Raw genomic sequence first — 19754 nt, 5'->3', positions numbered from 1 at the left:
AACTAAATTAGATATACATTTTCTTAAATTCCTGTAGATTAAAAATGTCAATTTATGCAGGCAAGGTTGATTAGCAGATCAGTCTTTCAAACAATATACTTTTGAAATTTCTAAATATTATCTTATTTTATAATATTACTACAAATTATAAATATTAATTTTGTTAAAATAATCTTAACTATAGTATATTATGCTACGAAAAAATATAAAAATACGCAAAATAAAATGACTTGAGATATTGCGCAAAGGAAAAAGAACTTGAACTAAAAAATAATGTTATTTGAATTTATATATAAATTTAATTACAGCTCTTATTACTTAATTAAAATAATCTTCAGTTGCATAATTGCCAATTGTGCATGTAAAGACCTCTGTCACATTTTAAAAAATTAAAAATTAAAGCTTTAGAAGTAAATAAATAAATAAATAATTTCGATTCCAATTTTACGGCGTTGAATTTGTTAATCCTTGGAATAATTTTGATGAGTGATTCGTGCATATCTGCGTATCTGTAGTTTCAACAAACTGTTTTTTAATTTTTTTTCTTGACGAGATATAGCTTCTTTTGTATCATTATTGTAATTGAAAAATTATCAGCAAAGAAATTTGATGTTTCGATTCACGTGAATTACTCGAACGATTCCGTAATATGAATATAGTCAGACATCTGATTCTCCTCCTTTTAACCTAAGTCGAGCAAAATCTTCAAAGATAATGTCATCACCTTCGGGATCGCTATAACATAAATTTTGTTAACTTTTATAAATTTTTTAGTATGATAAATTTATTTATATTGTAAAATAAAGTTAGAAATATTATTTTAAATGTATTCAAATTGATTTTTTAAAATGATTTAATTATTTAATTTACTCAATCATCAAAAAATAATTAAAAATCTAAATTTTTTAAATTCTAGAATGGATTATTTTAATATGAAATAACCTAAAAATAAATAACTAATTTATCAATTATATGATTGTCTACAATTAAAATTTTTATTAGACAATTATAAATATCAGATAAATATTTATTTTAAATTGAAGTATTATATACATATATTATATAAAATTATTCATAGAACTTTTGAACTTTTGGTTTATTTTTTATGTACAAATAGTTGTTAAATTGCATATAATTTATCCTTGAAAAGGTTCATACTTTTTTTTACATTGAACCAAACTTTCTTGTTTATCATGAGATACGCAAATATACATATAATACAGGAATAATCACACAAAGATTTGTAATTATATATTATATTTTCATATTGACATATATTTATCCTCAAATATTTATTATATATATATTTTTCTTGGCTTTATCGATTAATTTCCATTATCTAAGTGATTGCCTCTAAACAAAATATTTATATTTTGCAGATTAATGTTTTAAGTCATTAGCTCAGTTTACTTTAGAAAGTTCATATTTGATCTTTTATCATTTAATATTTTAATATTAAATTTAAATTGTAAAATATTGTATAAAAATATAAAATTTTAAATGAAATAAGTTGATTTAGTACAATTTTTTAAAAAATTATTTAATATTTTAATTTTTTAGTATGGGATATAAATAGATTTTGAAAAAGTGAAAATAGAAAGACAATATCACATTTTCATTTTTCATATTTAATGTTTTCTTAATGAATAGCTAATTTTTTAATATATACATATTAATATAAAATAAAGTTTATTGAAAAATAGAATAAGTATTTTTGTTATAATAATTCTTAAAGCACTATAATTTCTTAGACTATGTATATATTTACTAAGATCAAAAGATATTGGTTGTTACAAAATAGAGGAAATATTTTATTAATAGAGTAGTAGACGAACTTAATGTAATACATACATATGATATTTTACAGGTTAACTTAACTATTTGAATTTCATAAATCTAAAAAATTTGCAAAAAAATATTAAAAAGAAAGGAATAATAAGAGTATCCATATATGATAGAAAGAGTATAATATAGCTAGAATGATAAATGGTTGGATATATAAGTGTTATCAATGAATAACGAAGTAAAAGTAATGAAAAATGATAATTATGATAAATAAAAATAAAAAGAATACACTAATACAAGAATAAATGAAAAGTGAAGTGGAACTAATATTTGAAGAGAGTAAGGATTTTCAATCAGTGGTAGAGGAGCAACAAATCCATAAGTGTTTAAAGTATTTCCTCACCTTCTCTCATTTTAAACTAATTGTAATAGGACTCGTCGTCATAATTGTTAAGAATCCGTCCATAGTAAATTTGTACTAGTATCGTTCAAGCAGAACTTGTCTCAATCGCATTTTATGGAAAATAACTTGCATGGATACCAGAAATTTTTATAGTTCCGGCAACACAGAAGATAGCCTATACCACTGTATTTGTATTATCCTCTTTTATTTTAGTATCTGATATGTAATTTTTTGTATCAATAATATAAATAATTTTGAGTAAGAATAACTTTAAGATCTTATTCACGTTAATTACTAATTTTACACCAGAATTTGCAATGATCAAGACATTATTGAGAAAGTCTACAAGGTCGATAGCGAACAATGATTAACGAATGCAGTTGAAAATAATAAAGTATTAAGAAAAAGATGTATTTTTAAATTTTCTTTAACGAAAAGAAAATATTATATATGTTAACGAGTTAAAAATGAAGCAAAATATAGTGTAGTAGTTAAATAAATTTATGTGAATTGAAAATAAAATTATTATATAAATAGCAAATGATAATCAATATTTTTAAATAATACAGATAATTTATAATTTTCTAAATGTGGAAAAATAGAATGTAAAAATCCAATATAATATTAAAATGGACAGTAATTAAATTAATTCTATTCAAAAAGTTTATGAATCTTTTATGTATTTATATATATGATTCTACACGAATCATATATATAAAAAATTAAATAGAAAATGAATCACTTAAAAAAGCATTATATTTCACGAAAAAATCATAGAAGCTATCAAGATAAATAAAATAAAAGTGCATGATCCAAAAATAATAAAGAAAATAATCGAAAGTTAAAACGATTAAAATATAAAAAATAATAACTGTATGAATATATTATGAATAAAGGATAAATGTAGTTTGCACAATACCGCGAAATTTGTGATAAAAAAATGTATTAAATTTCACTTTATTACATCTACGGAAGATAAAATTCAATGCGATAAAATTATATATTACAAGATTATTGTACTAATTGTACATATTTTATTATGTCATTCACATGGATATGAATTCTATGCAAAAATATAAAAAATATCCAGCTGCATGATTTCGAACGATAATAGAATCGAGGATTATATCGACGATAATAGAAGCGCCAAGCTACTCTAGAGTATGAAGCTTATACAGAGTATGAACACATTAACTGCATAAAGATATAATATGATATGCACATACGTAATCAAAGCCGACTATTGATTGACTACATTTTGAGTTCTATCCTCTTTATTAAACTTTTATTTTTTATTACCGGATTTTGTTAGATCTTCATTTTGTTTCTTCCTTAGTTATTGATAATACAAAGATTATTATTCAGTCTTTGCACATTTTTTAAGACACCCTCTTATAGTGAGACAGTTTTAATCGATTATCTGGTTTTCCCTTAAATTATATTATTAACATTAACATATTTAGCACTGTTATATGATGATTATTATTATTTGAAAATGAATTAAAGTTTTGTAATGATTGCTAATGACCATTACTCAATTTTTCAGTTGATTACAATCACGTTATAAATTAAGGCAACAAATCCCAGAATTTTCTTATTTAATTTAACATAGTATTATCATTATATTAACAAAATATTTTCCGTTTATTTTTATTGTTTCAGTTTGAAGATGTTGCAAATCTCATTAATAAAAATCGTTATTTGATGGAATAAAAATTCGATATACATGCGAATTAAACAAATGGTTATTTAATTGGACATACGTTCTCTATTACAATCGCTTTTTAGAAAACTCTGAGGCGTAGAAAACTATTATTTCTAATATTTATATATTAAATTATACTAATTTTTGATAATAATATATTTAAATATATTATTTTCAAAATATTAAATATATTATTTTCAAAATATTAAATATTATTTATTTTACAAAATAAGTAAAGAGTTGTATTTAAAGATAAAGTACAATTTATTTATATTTTTGTTGAAAATAGATAAATATATGTTTAAGACTATCTAAGTATACTAAGTATTTTGCGGTATATCTATGTACAGATTAAAAAAAAAAACAAGTACTAATTAGTCAATCACTTATCGTCAAATGTCTAAATATCAATTTACATTTACCCATTTTGAAGTTATTAAAATAAAAAAAAATAAATACTAAAATTATGTTCATATTTTATAACTAAGAAATATTTATCTCTCCTAAATGAAGACATAATTCAACTTTTACAAAGAAATGATAATTATAATAATAAATTATAATTTATTTATATTAAAGATTCTGAAATTATTTATTATTAATAGTAGTATCACTCACTCGTCCAACTGGATAAGATTGGCTTCATTACCACTTCCACTTTGATGTGTAGAAGCTGTTCCTATGGTTGATACAGTGAACTCTTCTTCTTCTGGTTTTGGATGCATTAATATGAAAGGTAATTCTGCTACCAATTCTCTAAATAGTCATTTTTCTTATTACATTGTTATTTGCTTGAATTTATGTACAGTTACTTACCCTGCAAGAGTTCCTAAACAAAGTTTAACCTTGACTTTGTATTGTACAATTATTCCAAGATTTTCTCGTTGGGCTGGATCTGCAACTCTATTGCAAAATTTGATTCAAACTCTATTACAAAGTTTAGATTTTATTTTACATATGTAAGTAAATTTATAAAGATAGTTACATTATTACATACATATTAAGCATTACTGCATACTACATTACATAATTTATATTAGTTGTCAAAAACCAGTTAAAACAATAGAATTGGATATTCAACGAATTACAATAATAATGTTAGTTTTATTGATATAATTTAATTCAATTTAATAACAAAAATTTATTCATATAAAAAAATATTATAAACATTCAAAAACTTTCCAATGCATATTCAAGGTTCTAAGTCAATAATATTTAATCAATTAAATTATCTAAAATATTATACTGCATAATGAATTATTGTTTTTGAACATACATTTCAATAATGAAATAAATTTTTGAAAAATTAATCACAATAAAATTATTTTATATAGTAATATTTTGCATATGATACTAAAATACTAATATTTCTAAAGTTATTATTTTATATAATTCTTATTTTCTCATTTGTAGTTTTAAAATTTAGTGATAAAAATACATAATATGATTATGCACCGTAATAAAATATTTTATTATATATAATATTTTTATTTTAATGATACATCCGTTGCATATTCACACTTTATGAGAAAAATATTATCAATTAAAAAAAAATTTCTTTAATAATGAAATTATTTTAAGCAATTTATAATAACAAAATACAGTGTAACAGTTTATTTTACAATAAACATTAATTTGAAGTAAAGACTATTAAATTATTTGTATTGTATTATTGTATTTGTAATAGGAAAGTATATTAAAAGGGGGAAATCTGATTGGTTTACAAAATATAATTATAATATTAAACTTTAATTAAAATAATTTTTATAATAAAGTCAGAATAATAGTTTAGAAATAAAGGTGGATCGACAGATTCTCTTAAACATTTCAATTCAATATTTTAATATAATTAATCTAAAATATACATTTATATTAAAGTAACAAAAATATTTATTTTTAATTATATTTTTAAAATTATTATACACTTTCAGTTAATGTGTAAATCAAGAAGATAATAGGATTAAAATTTAATACAATTAAAGGTATATGTACAACTAATGATCATTACTTAGTGCATTAATTTTTTTAATACATATATATTCCAGATATTTCAGTTTTAATAGAATCTTAAATAAAATATTTTATCTTCATTTACCCATAATATTTGTCATCTATTTAAAAAATATAATAAATAGTGATAAATATTTTATTAATTATATGTAAATAATGAATTTAGAAGAATTGATATAAATCTAAATTTTCATTTAATTAAATACGAACTCTAGAATTTATAACACATAGACTTAATTTAAATTTGAAAACATTTCGAAAAAACTTTCACAAATAATTAAAATGTTTTTTTTCTTAAATTGAAAAAATTAAAAAATTATTTATATTCCAAGTAAATTTAAATGCTATGTTAATGTTAATTTTAATACCATATCTTGAAAAATGCTATACAAAAATTAATTATTTCTAGATATTTAACTTGATTTTGTATATAGTAGAAATCTAGCTAAAGCTTAACATGAAAACTAAATAAAATTACATTAATTAAGAAAAATATTTATAGAATTATTACTATTTATAATAAAGAAAAATATTTGCATAATTATTGCTATTTATAATAAAGAAAATTAATTTTTGACAAATTTTAAATAATTCTTTTATATAATAATATATGAGTGTATTTATACAAGGTATCAGCTAGTATAATTAGTAAAAAAGCTGAATATAAAACTTAATAGAAAAGTTAAAATGTTATTATAATTTATTACACTACTTAGTAATCAACATTCAAATATTTTAAATTGTATTGACAAATATTAGGATCAATTCAATTCATTTAATACATGAATATAATATATTTAATAATAATTTCATTAAAATTTAAACTTAAAAAACATAATGCTTAATTATAATAATTCATATTAATTATTATACAAAATCATACTATTTACATTTATAATAAAATATACGATAATATATCAATCGTTTCTATACGAAAAACACTACATTAATAGATATAAAAGCGATGATTATGTGGTTAATTGATATTCATTAGGCTCATTTTCACCAAGTTAATATAAACCATATAATTTACTATGTAAACCAAGAACACATCTATAATATTGAATATATGTTACATTAAAATCATGTAAGAAATCGTGCAATTTTAAACGCAGTTTTACATAAAAATTGATTAATTAGCTCTACAATGTACACTAAATCTGAACTTTTCAGTATCCAGTCTTCTCTTTGAAAATTATTTATGTACGTTATGTAATTTTATGTCAATTATAATATATGCATGCATATGTAACAGTAAACAATATATTGTTAGATGAAAAAATAAAATTTAAGTTAAAATGTGTTCGAGATTTCGAGAATCTCTCGAATGTTATCATTTCTGGGAAAACACAGTACCCAGTTCACGAAGCTGTTGCAGGTCTGTCTCATATTCGGTGCTATCGCACACTCTCTCAGGATTTTCTCATACTATGTGCCAACGGCACTCTTTCATGTGGTCACTTCCACAAGTCAGAGCAAGCAACACCATTTGACGTCTCATCAAGGTATCGAACCATTTTCTCACTCTTCCACAGCAATGTCGCTACAGAGCGATTACCTTTTGAATGCTCAAAATCAATGGAATCGTATTATAGCAATAAAGAAGTTAGCTAAACCGCTCCCTTCATCTCATTCGGAGACATCCATTGCAGAAGTGTTAAGCGTGAAAGAATAGGTTGAAAAATTATACAAGGTTTGTAACAAAGAGCACAAGTACCTTGATATAACGTAGAATCATTATATTGTAATTATAAAATAAATAAAATAACAAGCAAGAAAAGTAGATATCTTAAATACTGAGTTGAAGCACTGCCCCTTCCACTTACCCACACTTTACTCCCTATGGAATGGAATAACAATTGTTTGATATAAACTGTTCTTCGGAGGTTAAGTTAAAATTAATTTAAAAAATTATTTTTTAATATGCTTGTTTACTAATATTTTTTGTATTGGAAAATTAAAGTAAAACTGCTATTTTACTATTTGTTTCATTTCTTCATTCTAACATGTATTCCTTACGTAACTATAAAAGCTGACAATACCGTTACACAAAATAAGATTCAATATTTAATTGACAAGCATATGCACTAATTTAAACATAACCAATAATTTAAAATGATTTGTATGAAATTAATGTTTCAATATGGGTAATTAGTTTTTATCTGAAAAGGTGCAATAGAATATTATGAATCTTATTTAATAAAATTTGAATAAGCCTATTCTATTTGAAATTGTATATAAGGATTACTTTTTATGATCTTAAATAATTGACAAATAATATTGAAGTTAGTTGAAAAAATTATTGAGTTTCACAAAATCGAAATAAAATAATATTTTACTTTTTAAATTACGTAGTCATAAAAGAAGCCTTTGTGATTTAAAAAACGAGCAAACGTCAGAACGAATCTGATAATATCACCGTTTATTAATTTTCAATAAATATTTTTATAGTTTGTTATAAACATGAATAAAAAAGGCTATGTATTCGATCATTTAAATTAAATAAATTATAGATTGATTTTTATAAACAATCAATTATATTAATAAATATAGATGGAAAATATTAATTTGATTTAGCTTAAAAGATTGCCAATTTAATGTAATGTCATTTATTTATTATAAGGAAGTCCAAACTGGATTAATGAAAATACTAAATCAAGCCACTTTATCGTTGCTTTCAAACCTCATTGTAAGATTCAAAAAAATTCTATTAGTTAAAAAAAAACTTGAATATACAAATGAATTTTAATACAATTACCAAACAGTGGTTAAAGAAGTCATATGATGATATTGGAAAGTCTCGTAGAATTAATTTATGCAATGCTTTATTTTATAAAATCGATTCGTTTCCTTAAATATGCTTGTTGAAGGAATCTTTAAAAATATATTTAAATACTTAAGTTGATATCATTATGTGAATATAGTAAATATTGACGAAACAATGGATATTTTAATTTTATAGCCATATTTAAAAATTACAGCCGTATCAAAAATATTTATTTTTTAAACAAATTATTGTTTTAATACAGATAAATACACATTTTTAAAATAGTACTTAAAATAGACTATATTAATTTTTGATATTTTTACTTTTTTTTTTTAAATCCTTTGAAGTTTACATTATCACTGACATAATTTTTTAAACTTATAATTATATTTGTTCTTAAAAAAAACCAATAATTATATTTAATATTTATATTCTACAATATAATAATAATTTCCAAAACTTTTTATTCTTTTGAAAAGTTCGAAAGTAAATGCTATATTAATATTATTTTTGGTTTATTACGATTTAAATCAAAATTATATAACTATAAAAATATTATAAACAAAATATATTTTGAGTTTGAAAAATAAAATTTCAAAAACTTAATGAAATTAAATTAAAAAAATAGATATTTATACATTATATTCATTACAAAATATTTGATTTCATTTACAATTAAAATTCTGAAACTATTTCTAAGGTATCACTACTATATTTAACAAATTCAAAAAAAAATAATAAAATATATTATAATTTATTAAAAAATATAATTTTTTTTGTACATCTGTAATAAAAATGTGTATAAATCAATTTTTTCAAGTACACTTCAGTTGAAGCAATCTATATATTCATATATTTATTATTCAATAGATCGGTAACGATATTAGATCACATACTGTAGTTTAAAAGCATTTAAATACTTGATAGTGTCAAATGTACATTTTGAAAATTCCTATCAAATGTGAAATTCTATAATAACTTATAGCAAATAACGAATAAATACTATTCGAAAAATAAATTTGAACGATCAATACAGAAGAGAAATATAACAGTCAATATTGTTAGAAATACTATAATTATTGTTACTGTGACTAATATGTTATATAAAATATAGATATTCTTTAAATAAATATTATATATTAATAAAATTAAAATGGCGTATAGAATGGAGGCGCGGTTTTATAACAAATAATGTAAAAAAGTAATAACACGTTATGGGTTAGGTAGTGGCGATATAGGAATTCTATATATACTAAAAATTATGGGCCTTACAGCGTGCTGGAGGCCAAATTAGTATCCTCGTGTTTCAGCTGGCCATCCAGAGCAAGTCCCCATTTGTCTTTGTTGTTGGCTAGAAGTGGTCTCAAGTAAAATACTTTACTCAGCGTGAAACCTGGTCCCACCGGACATCCCTCCCTGATAAACATGATCATACCAAAAACTTTAACCATATCGAAAATGCATTTATCGATCAGCATGTTAATTATATTGGCTAATTTATTGACTGTCCTAATAAATTTAATATTAATTTTTACATATTTTTGTATCAATGGTATTTCAAGGAGATTAGTAAAATTTCTTACGTACACGTTCTAATATTAGTTTTTAATATTAATTTTTAGATTAAATTTTGTAATGTAGTTTGAGCTTGCATGAGCAAGAATACAGAATAAGAATGTTTAATAAGCAAAGATTGATTTAGGTTGTAGCAAAATAATTTATAATTATAATAATACAGAATTTATTATAAATCATAGCTCAGTAATTAAATATACAGGAAAAAATTTAATACATTATAAAGAAAAACCATCACCGCCGAGCGAGCTTTACATCCACGTTAGAAGTGAAATATCGAAGTCAATTATCCACATTAATAATTAATAATAACCAATCGCAAGTGCATGATCACTAAAGAAAAAATAATGATAGCTGGCATTCCGTCCACCAATGTTATATTGCTTAAAATAAATAAAAAAAATTTGTTTTAATGTCGAAAACAAGTTGCTTGAAGTTCTTAATAACATTATTTTTTATTTAAATGGTATTTATAAAATTCAAGTTAGATTGTTTTCGCACTACTTGAAGCCTTCATTGCACTCACATGGTGCTTGAGGCGAGATTGGTGTCCTCGTGCTTAAGTTGTCCATCTAGAGCAAGACCTCGCTTGTCCTTGTTGTCGGCAAGCGAAGGCTTAAATGAAAAGACCTTGCTCAAGGTGAATCCTGGTGCTACCCCTATGCTGCCATTGCAATCATTTTTATTCCTTTCACGTAATACAATAACCATTAAGAGTAAATGAAAATGCAAGTAATCTATATATGTTGTTTAATTTTTCCGTAAACAATTATCTTAAAAAAAAATGAAAAAAAATAAAGTTTTATTTTTTAATTATTTTTTATATTTTCTTTTCAAAAACTTTTCACTTTATAAACTTTTAATAGTAAAATTGAATAATAAATACTCAGAAAAATATTGAATAAATTAGTATAGGTTTATTACTAATCTCAATAAATTTTTAAAACTTATATATATCTTGTTATTGTAATGAGCTTTATAAAATACAGCTAATGATTTAATTAAATTGTAATTTAAATTCTTAAGGTTAAGACTATACCAAATTGTACCTGCGATTACTGATTTATTAATTTTTTTCAATAAATTTTACGGTTTAGATAATTGTCTACAGTATAATTTCTACTAACTTACTCTACATAGATGTTTTCGAACGAATGCGTAGATGAAAATGAATTATTTGCATGCATGGATAAGAATCAGGAAACATCCTCAAGGATTCTTTACTTAACTTATAAATTTATACGTATATTTTTTAAGATTAAATTTAAATATATAAAATAGAATGACGTAGAAAATGAATAGATAGAATTCATACCAAAAATTAGATTTTTATTTGAATATACTCTATTGTTTATAGAATTAAGAAAAGGACACGAAATACAGTGATCAAAGACAGAATGGTAATAATACTCACTCGCTTTCAGCCTCAGCAACTGTACACTTATATTGAGCTGTAGAGAAAAGACAGATGTCGGCAAACTGTCTAACTGAAACCTTGATCTTCTTAACTGTCCGATTGCTATTATTAGCTATATGAACATTTACAGCGATATTCTCACCGTGATGATATAATTCTTTATCAAGCGAAGCCTCCAAATAGAGCTTGCTAGGCGACATCATAAAGTCTTTACTGACTTCTGTTGAGGGTTGCTCACCCTTCTTCGAAGGAGCATACATTATTTTACGTATGGCTAGTCTTACCATGTTACGCTTGTGTGGCTTTTCTTCTTGTGTTTCTACAGCATAAACTTTGAGTTCATAGTCGACGCCACAAGGTTTTCCTGTATCACCTGGAGCTGGTTGTAGTGTTACAGAAGCTGGACAATGGGGCGGTAGCTCAAAGTAAAATGGATAAGCGTTACAACCAAGTTTTTTTATAAGGCGTTCTTGCAATCGCGTAAATTCATATGGCTGCGTATCCACCTGTACCGGACAAAGTTGCTTAGTTGAAAGATATAAATCTTTTCTAAATGTCAATCCAAGAACGTCGAGATCTTCTCGACCGTACTTAAATGCAGCTATTACCGTACTAAATACGTATTTTTCCTTTGCAATATCAGGAGAAATTAGTACTACTCCTTCTGGAATGTAAAAATAAATTGGATATATCTTTTTTTCATCAATTAATAAATGTTGAGTTTAAACATTGAAATTAAAATAATCATATTTTCATACAATGGTTGAGATTTTATATTCATTTTAAATTGATGAATATATATATTTATAATGAAGCATTGATATCGTGAGAAAAAAAAACAGCAAAACATAAAATTTTCTAAAATAAAATTGAATATATTTAGTTAATAAGTCGTAGTTAATAAATATATACATATGTACAAATTTTGAAAAGCTTTTTTGCATAGTACATTCGTGTTACTAATATGCTCAATATAGTTTTTAAATAAAATATTTAATATAACACCCTCAAATATGTCTATATAAAAAATATCACTATGATAAAAATAAGATTTTTAGCAGTATCAGCCATGAATACAATTTTTTTTATTATATTTCTCATTATTTAGATATTATCTAGTTTAAAATTTACCAATAATCTACGTCATTATCATGTTAAATTTTTCTCCAAATCTGTAATTTAATGATAATAATGACAGTCAATGTTTTTATTGCACCTGAAAATTGGTTCATAGTTTTTTTAAAGGTAAAAAATAGATAATATAATTTTATGAATATGACAATTACAGGTTAAGTATTTAATTACAATTAAAGAATGAATTTATTTTAATTTCTTTTATTGTACAATTCTTAAATATTATACAAATTCATGATTCATCATTTTAAGAAAGAAAATAATTATGTTAATTTTGGCATACTTGGCATGCACACTTTATATGTATAAAATAAAATTATCAATGTATTTATTTTATAGAAAACAGTTTTATGCATTCACGTCTATAGTATTTATAAGAAATTATCAAAGTAATTAATAATTTTAATGTTTGATCTTTTAATGGATTAAATTAAAATTTATAGATTCTATATGTGGTGAGATATTATATATGTAACAACTTGTGAAATCATCGTGAAAGGATACTTTCTTACTTATATATAATCTTAATATAATATAATCTTACTCATATAATCTTAATTATTTAATTGTTTAGTCAAATAATTTTAGATAATACAATTAGTATTTTTTTTCGTCTTAAATATAAATACCACAATTTACACTATCTCGTTTATTAGTGTCTGGGATCAAACTAAAAGCTTCCCTGTGATGGTGGATGGAGGCTTGTTGGCAAGTGGAAGGGGCAATGCAATAATTCAACACTGCCTTTTGAGTGTAGTGTCTTTCCTTTTATTGAATATAATAAATATAATAAATATTCAGTGGTCTATGTATGTCGAAATGAATGTATGATACAATGAATGGATGAGAGTTTCTTCAATTAATATTAGCGACGAGAATTCTGTAAGTGTATTCTTGATAGCTTGGAGCTTGATTTTCCTTCTCCTTATGAATTCGTAGTAGTAGTTGGAGTCGCGCTGGTAGGGGCATCGATGGTGCCGCCTTAGCCGTTGGCGTAGGATGAGCGCTGTAGCGGTCTGGTGGTAGGAGGAGGTCCGTGTGATGTCACTGCTTGACGGGTGGAAGGTTTCCTCGTACAGTATACCGGGATATAGGTGGTTGGCGGTATTGGTGTATGTTCGTATTGCTGCTTACTTAGTTGACGGGAGCCGTGTATTAGTGAGTCGTAAGAACGTATGTAATAGCCTAGCTTACGTGTGTTGGAGTCGATCTCAGTTGCATTGATGGTATGAGCGTGTGTAATAGCGTAACTTACGTATGTATTGAAGTCAATCTCTGTAGTAGTAGTAAGCCAAATGAGCTCGGCTTACGTTTGAGCTGGAGTCGATCTCTGTAGTGTTGGTAGGCCGAATGAGCTCGGCTTACGTTTGAACTAGAATCGATCTCTGTAGCGTTGGTAGGCCGAATGAGCTCGGCTTACGTTTGAACTGAAGTCGGACTCTGTAGCGTTGGTATGCGGGCTGGAGCCGATCTGTAGAATGGCGATCCTGTCTTGATGAATGCTTGATTGAACTAGTAAGAAAGCGAGAGCATCAAGCGCGTCTCCTTAAATATCCTATTACAGGCTTGCGATTCCGGTGATTACTGGATCACTCTTGTCATGCTGATTGTTAGAGTGACTTCACTAGAGTTTGGCCTTGGGGAGTTCGTCGGCCCTTGTTAGTCGGAAATGTAATGTAATATTCGAATATTTTGCGTAGTGAGGTTTCCCGATTTCGCAGAATGTGTTTATGACTTAGCGCGCAAATGTTTCTAACTAAGCACAGGTGTCTTTACCTCTCCCACTTTGTATACCGCGTAATCCGTAACAATTAGTAATCATCAATTCTGAATATAATATGATCCTATTGAATAAAATCAAACAAAATATATATTGAATTTAAATTATAATAAAACTTTAGAATTTTTATGAAATATTTTTTATAATGCGTTATTATCTACAAAATACATATCTATTGATTTTATTGTAAAATTATTTATTATACAGATTCTATTAAAAATTGTTTATTTGAATTAATGTTATTAAATACTTGTCTTTTTGTAAAAACTATTAGTTACAATTACCAAATATATCTATTCAAATGAATTCCTATAAAATAATGAAATTATTTAATATAAAAAATTTATGACAGATTAAGTCAATCCTTTTTAAATTCAGAGATTTTTTAAAAATATGATCTTATGTAATAAAAATTAAAATATTAAACAAAAACGGTTTTAAGATTTTTAATATATTTGATATATTTACTATTTACTATTTTTAATATTTTTAATAACTATTTACACAAAGAAAAGTTAACAAATTTATATTTTATGTTTAGAATACTAATGATTTTATTTTTATATACGTAGTTGGTGACTTATGTTTCAAAATTTTGGAAAATAGGTAAAAAATACTCATTAGAAAATTTTCTCACTCTATATGTAGTTATGAAATAAAATGCATTATTTGTAATATTTAAATTAATCAAAATTAATATCTCTAACTCAAACTATATAATATAACCAAATATTTTAATAATATATCATTTTAATCTTAAACAATATAATGCATAATCTTTAACAATAATTATAAAACATTATAAAATTTGTATAAATTTTAATATTTAAACCGTTTTTAAAACCTTGCATTAATTAATAAACATATATTTGAATTTCAACTATAAAATAATTTATATATGAAGTAGTTTTATATTTGTTTATTGCCACTCATAATAAATTTGAAACATAGATTTTAAAGTCGATATTAATATCAATTTATTAGACAGAAAACTTTTTCTATGATTATACTGAAAATGAATATAGAAAATGCATAAATAAAATGATAAATATATAGATTTAACTTCTTATGATTCACATTACCATAGTGAAAAAAGGTGAATATAGATGAAGGGAATAATATATGGATTTAATCATTAGATTGTGGCTCTAAATTTTTTAAACATGACACCAACGGGCTGTATATATAACTTACTACTATGTAGATAAAAATTGAAACATAATCTTACTGATTTAATAAAATGCAATGAAATTATAAGTATATACTGTTCTGATAAACATACATACTTAGTTATGTTTAGCTCTTACAATATTAAATAATATACTTTATATATTAAAAATATTTTTGTACATAAAAATTGACAAATATTACAAATATATAGACAAATATATTGGAATTATATCCCAAATTATTTTAAAGCACATACAAAAATAATTATTTATGATGTAAGTTATTTAATTCGCAGTAAAGTTTCAATAATAATATTTACTAAATATTCTTTATTTAATTGTATCGTTGATATGATGGAAATATGTATTCGAAGATATTCTCAGTACAACTGAAATAAAACATACTACTTAATGACAAAAAAATGATTTTACTTGTTAGTCATTTAGAATTATTTGATGAAATTCAAAGTATATATGGTATGTTATTTAATATTAATTATACATGCTGTTTACTGAATATTTCTATTGCACTGTTACCACAGCAAAATTAAAAGTAAACTTTTTAAAAATTTAATAGAGAATATATATTATAATTTAAATTATATTAAATTAATGTAGATAAAAAAATTAAATTACACACACACATAGACACACACACACATACACACACACACACATACACACACACACATATATATTTATGATTAAACAGTAAAATACCAATGGGATCAACGTGACTTATATGATCAACAAAATCTCGTTTAGCAATATAAACAGTAATTTTTCCATTAGGACTGCATTTCTTGAAAACTCGAGTTGTTTGACGTCTATTCATATTGTCAACACTGCTATCCATTGCCTCGCCAGCTGAGGCAGCTGGCTTTCCAAAAACAATACCTTTAAACTCCAAACTTTCACAATATTTCTGTAACATAAATTATAATATCTTTTTTTAAATTGTTGGTTTATTTTCTCAATGAATATTGTTATACTAATTTTCTAATATTTTTTTTTACTATAGAATCTCAATACTAAATAATTAAACTTATAAATCTTTCTACGTTTTTATTTGCAATAAATAAAAAATATCAAAAAAAGTATACATTTAAAATTTATAAACAAAATTTTTTATTCAATAACTTATGCACAACGTGTAAAAGTTCTTTTATTGATTTATAATTATTATAATTTATCATTTTCGATTTTCAAAAGGGAAAAGTTTTATTCACTAAAAATATAATGTAAATTGTGACATACAAATATTAAAAGTGTAAGATATATATATATATATATATATATATAAATTAATTAATATTTGTATATAATTTTTATAACATAAATATGAATATAGAATATTTATCTTTTGTCTTATAGTTATATCAAGTATATCATTGTATTATATATATTAAGATATAATATTAATTCTTCACACGATGAAGTATGAATGTTTATATACAATTTATGCTATAAACAAAAAAGTTCATTTTAACAAAATGTTAGTTGTATTCTTCAATTTATTAGTAATTGTAGTTAAATTAAAATATTAAATACTATAAAATCCATTATAATCAGAAACTTATCTTCACACTATCGAATTTTTAGAAAAATAACTTAATATTTATAACACTGTATTGAAATTATAAGCACAAAGCACTCCTTCACGGACTGTCAAATTATCTATGTTAACTAATATATTTTTATTTATTTTTATAGTACAGTATTACTTTTCATGTAATACCAACATTTAAAATTTTTCATTGGTGAAACTATGCATCTATGAAAAATATTCTTTTCTTTTTATATTTATATTTATGTAACGGAAAAATTGAATTATTGGAGAAATATGGTAAGTTAACCTTCTTGTAATAAATCTATTGGTATACATCAAATGGAATGAATGCTTCGACCATTCATACTATTACAAAAACGAATACTGAATTTTCAATAACAATATTATAAAAATGAAAGAATTATTACAGATACTGTTACAAAATGTATGATGTAGTGTTTGAAATTTGATTCATTATTGATCATAATTAGATAGAATATATTTGTAATATGAAAAATATACAATATAAATTTGTTTGCGGATTTACATTTAATTAATTTTTTTTTATAATTATATATATATTTAGTTATTTAAGCTCTACGGAATTTAAACCAAAATTAAAATTAAATATAAAAAATAAAGAATTAGTATAAAAGTTATAATATAATCTAAAATAATCTATACCAATTCTAAATATAATACTGATAACAATATTTTTAATTTGTTATATTAACATGTATGCATATTAATTTTGTATACATAAATAATAAATATATAATAAATACAAATAATTTTCAAATAGTTTTATAATCAAAATTACTTATCATATTTTGACTTTTTATCAAATTTTAAACAATTACTTATCTAGTTTGAAACATTGATCAATATTAGAAAGTTTCATTTTGAATCTAAAAATTTTTGCTGTAAGAGAGATTTTGAATATTTTAAATAGGATATAATAATACAGTATTACAATTTATATAATGTTATATTTATTATATATTATCAATAATAAATTTTTTTTTAACATTCACAATAAATTTACTTAGAATAAAATAAATATTCAAATTTATAGTATAACTATTTTATTAGTGTAATCACTTATTTTCATTTACAATGTAACTCATCAACTTTAATAACATGACAACTTTGATATTTGGCAATATTATTTTCATGTTCTATTAACTTAAATATATTCTTTTATATAATACATTAATTTTATTGTTAATTTTATTTGTAATTGTCTAAAGATCTTGATTGTGATTAATAAAAATCTAATACAGACAATCTTAAGTATACTTAAAAGATAATAAACTTTTAAGCATATGCATTAATGAACTTTGAACTCAAATTAAACATGAAATATTTTAATTTTAAATTATATTTTAATGTCATTTTTTAATTTATATAATAATATTTATATATATATTCTCTTTGATTTCTAATTCTCTTTTTGTTCTATGATGATTTAGTGATTTTAGAACAAATTAATACAAATCTATTAATATTGTATTAATATATTTTTTAATATATTAATATATCATATTATTTTAATTTTTTATATTTTAAAAATTTATAAAATAAATATATCTAAATCGATCTTATGATAAAATTATTGGATATATAGGTTGCATTTAAATAATAAAGTCTAGTTAATTTAAATTAATTACATATACTGGGCCAGACAAATATAAGAAATGGTAAAAACTGAATCAATAGGTAAAAATGAGGAAATTAATGAAGTTAGTAAATCTGATAAATGAGCAATGTAAGATATATTTATACAATATGTAAATAAATTAAATCTATGACACGCTCAACAAAATAATGGAGAAAAATATAATTAAAGTATAAAAGGAAAAAATGATTCCTTATTATAATATAGTGTATATAAATATCATGCTGCTGCTAACCTGTAAAAACAAAGCAGGTCCTTTTTTGATATTGGGGTTATTACTAGTAAATGTGTTGAGTTAGTAACATATATGATAGCTGTGATATTGATGACGTTGACAATAATATATTCTGTTATTAGCAAAGTTTCTATAATTTAGTTTTAGGCTTCCTCATCTCAACTTATAAGTATATGGCAATGACATTCTTGCGCGCACAAAACTCAATTCTTTACAAATTGTAGAACTATAAATCTCTTAAAATTGAATCTATTGACCCAAATTCTACATAACTATATTTTCATGCCACAATACAAAACACACTTTGTTTATTATAGTGGTTTAATAATAAAAAAGTATTCAGAAAAACTATGTACACAAAACAATAACGAAATTTATACAAATACGCGTCTAAATAGAGTACTTAAAACAATACATGTCAAATTTATAAAAGATAAATAAGAAACGTGAGAGAAACGAAACATCTGTTAAGATTTAAAGCACCTGAGTCTATTAAGTAAATTGTAAAAAGCAATCAAGAACGAACCAAACCATCAACTTGATCAGT

General features: G+C 23.2%; 1 protein-coding gene across 4 annotated transcripts; it reads right to left on the bottom strand.

Annotated features, from left to right (window-relative positions):
• Window positions 1-584: 584 nt before the first annotated feature.
• On the bottom strand, window positions 585-19537 carry krz (beta-arrestin protein kurtz). 4 transcript variants are annotated; one of them, XM_011505342.1, is made up of 8 exons: window positions 19208-19537; window positions 16466-16670; window positions 11660-12326; window positions 10772-10933; window positions 9943-10086; window positions 4710-4796; window positions 4512-4649; window positions 585-735 (listed from the first exon to the last, which is right to left on the bottom strand). In XM_011505342.1, the coding sequence occupies exons 2-8, from the start codon at window positions 16599-16601 to the stop codon at window positions 660-662; spliced, it is 1410 nt and encodes a 469-aa protein (XP_011503644.1). In that variant the 5' UTR covers window positions 16602-16670; window positions 19208-19537; the 3' UTR covers window positions 585-659. The 4 variants fall into 4 exon arrangements, with proteins under 4 accessions (XP_011503644.1, XP_011503645.1, XP_011503646.1 ...); XM_011505343.1 differs by having other exon boundaries at window positions 10772-10909; XM_011505344.1 differs by lacking the exon at window positions 9943-10086.
• Window positions 19538-19754: the final 217 nt, after the last annotated feature.

Source organism: Ceratosolen solmsi, unplaced genomic scaffold, assembly GCF_000503995.2.
Source record: "Ceratosolen solmsi marchali unplaced genomic scaffold, CerSol_1.0 scaffold12, whole genome shotgun sequence".
In the NCBI taxonomy this organism is placed as follows: domain Eukaryota; kingdom Metazoa; phylum Arthropoda; class Insecta; order Hymenoptera; family Agaonidae; genus Ceratosolen; species Ceratosolen solmsi.
This window is presented reverse-complemented; position numbering and strand designations above follow the sequence as displayed.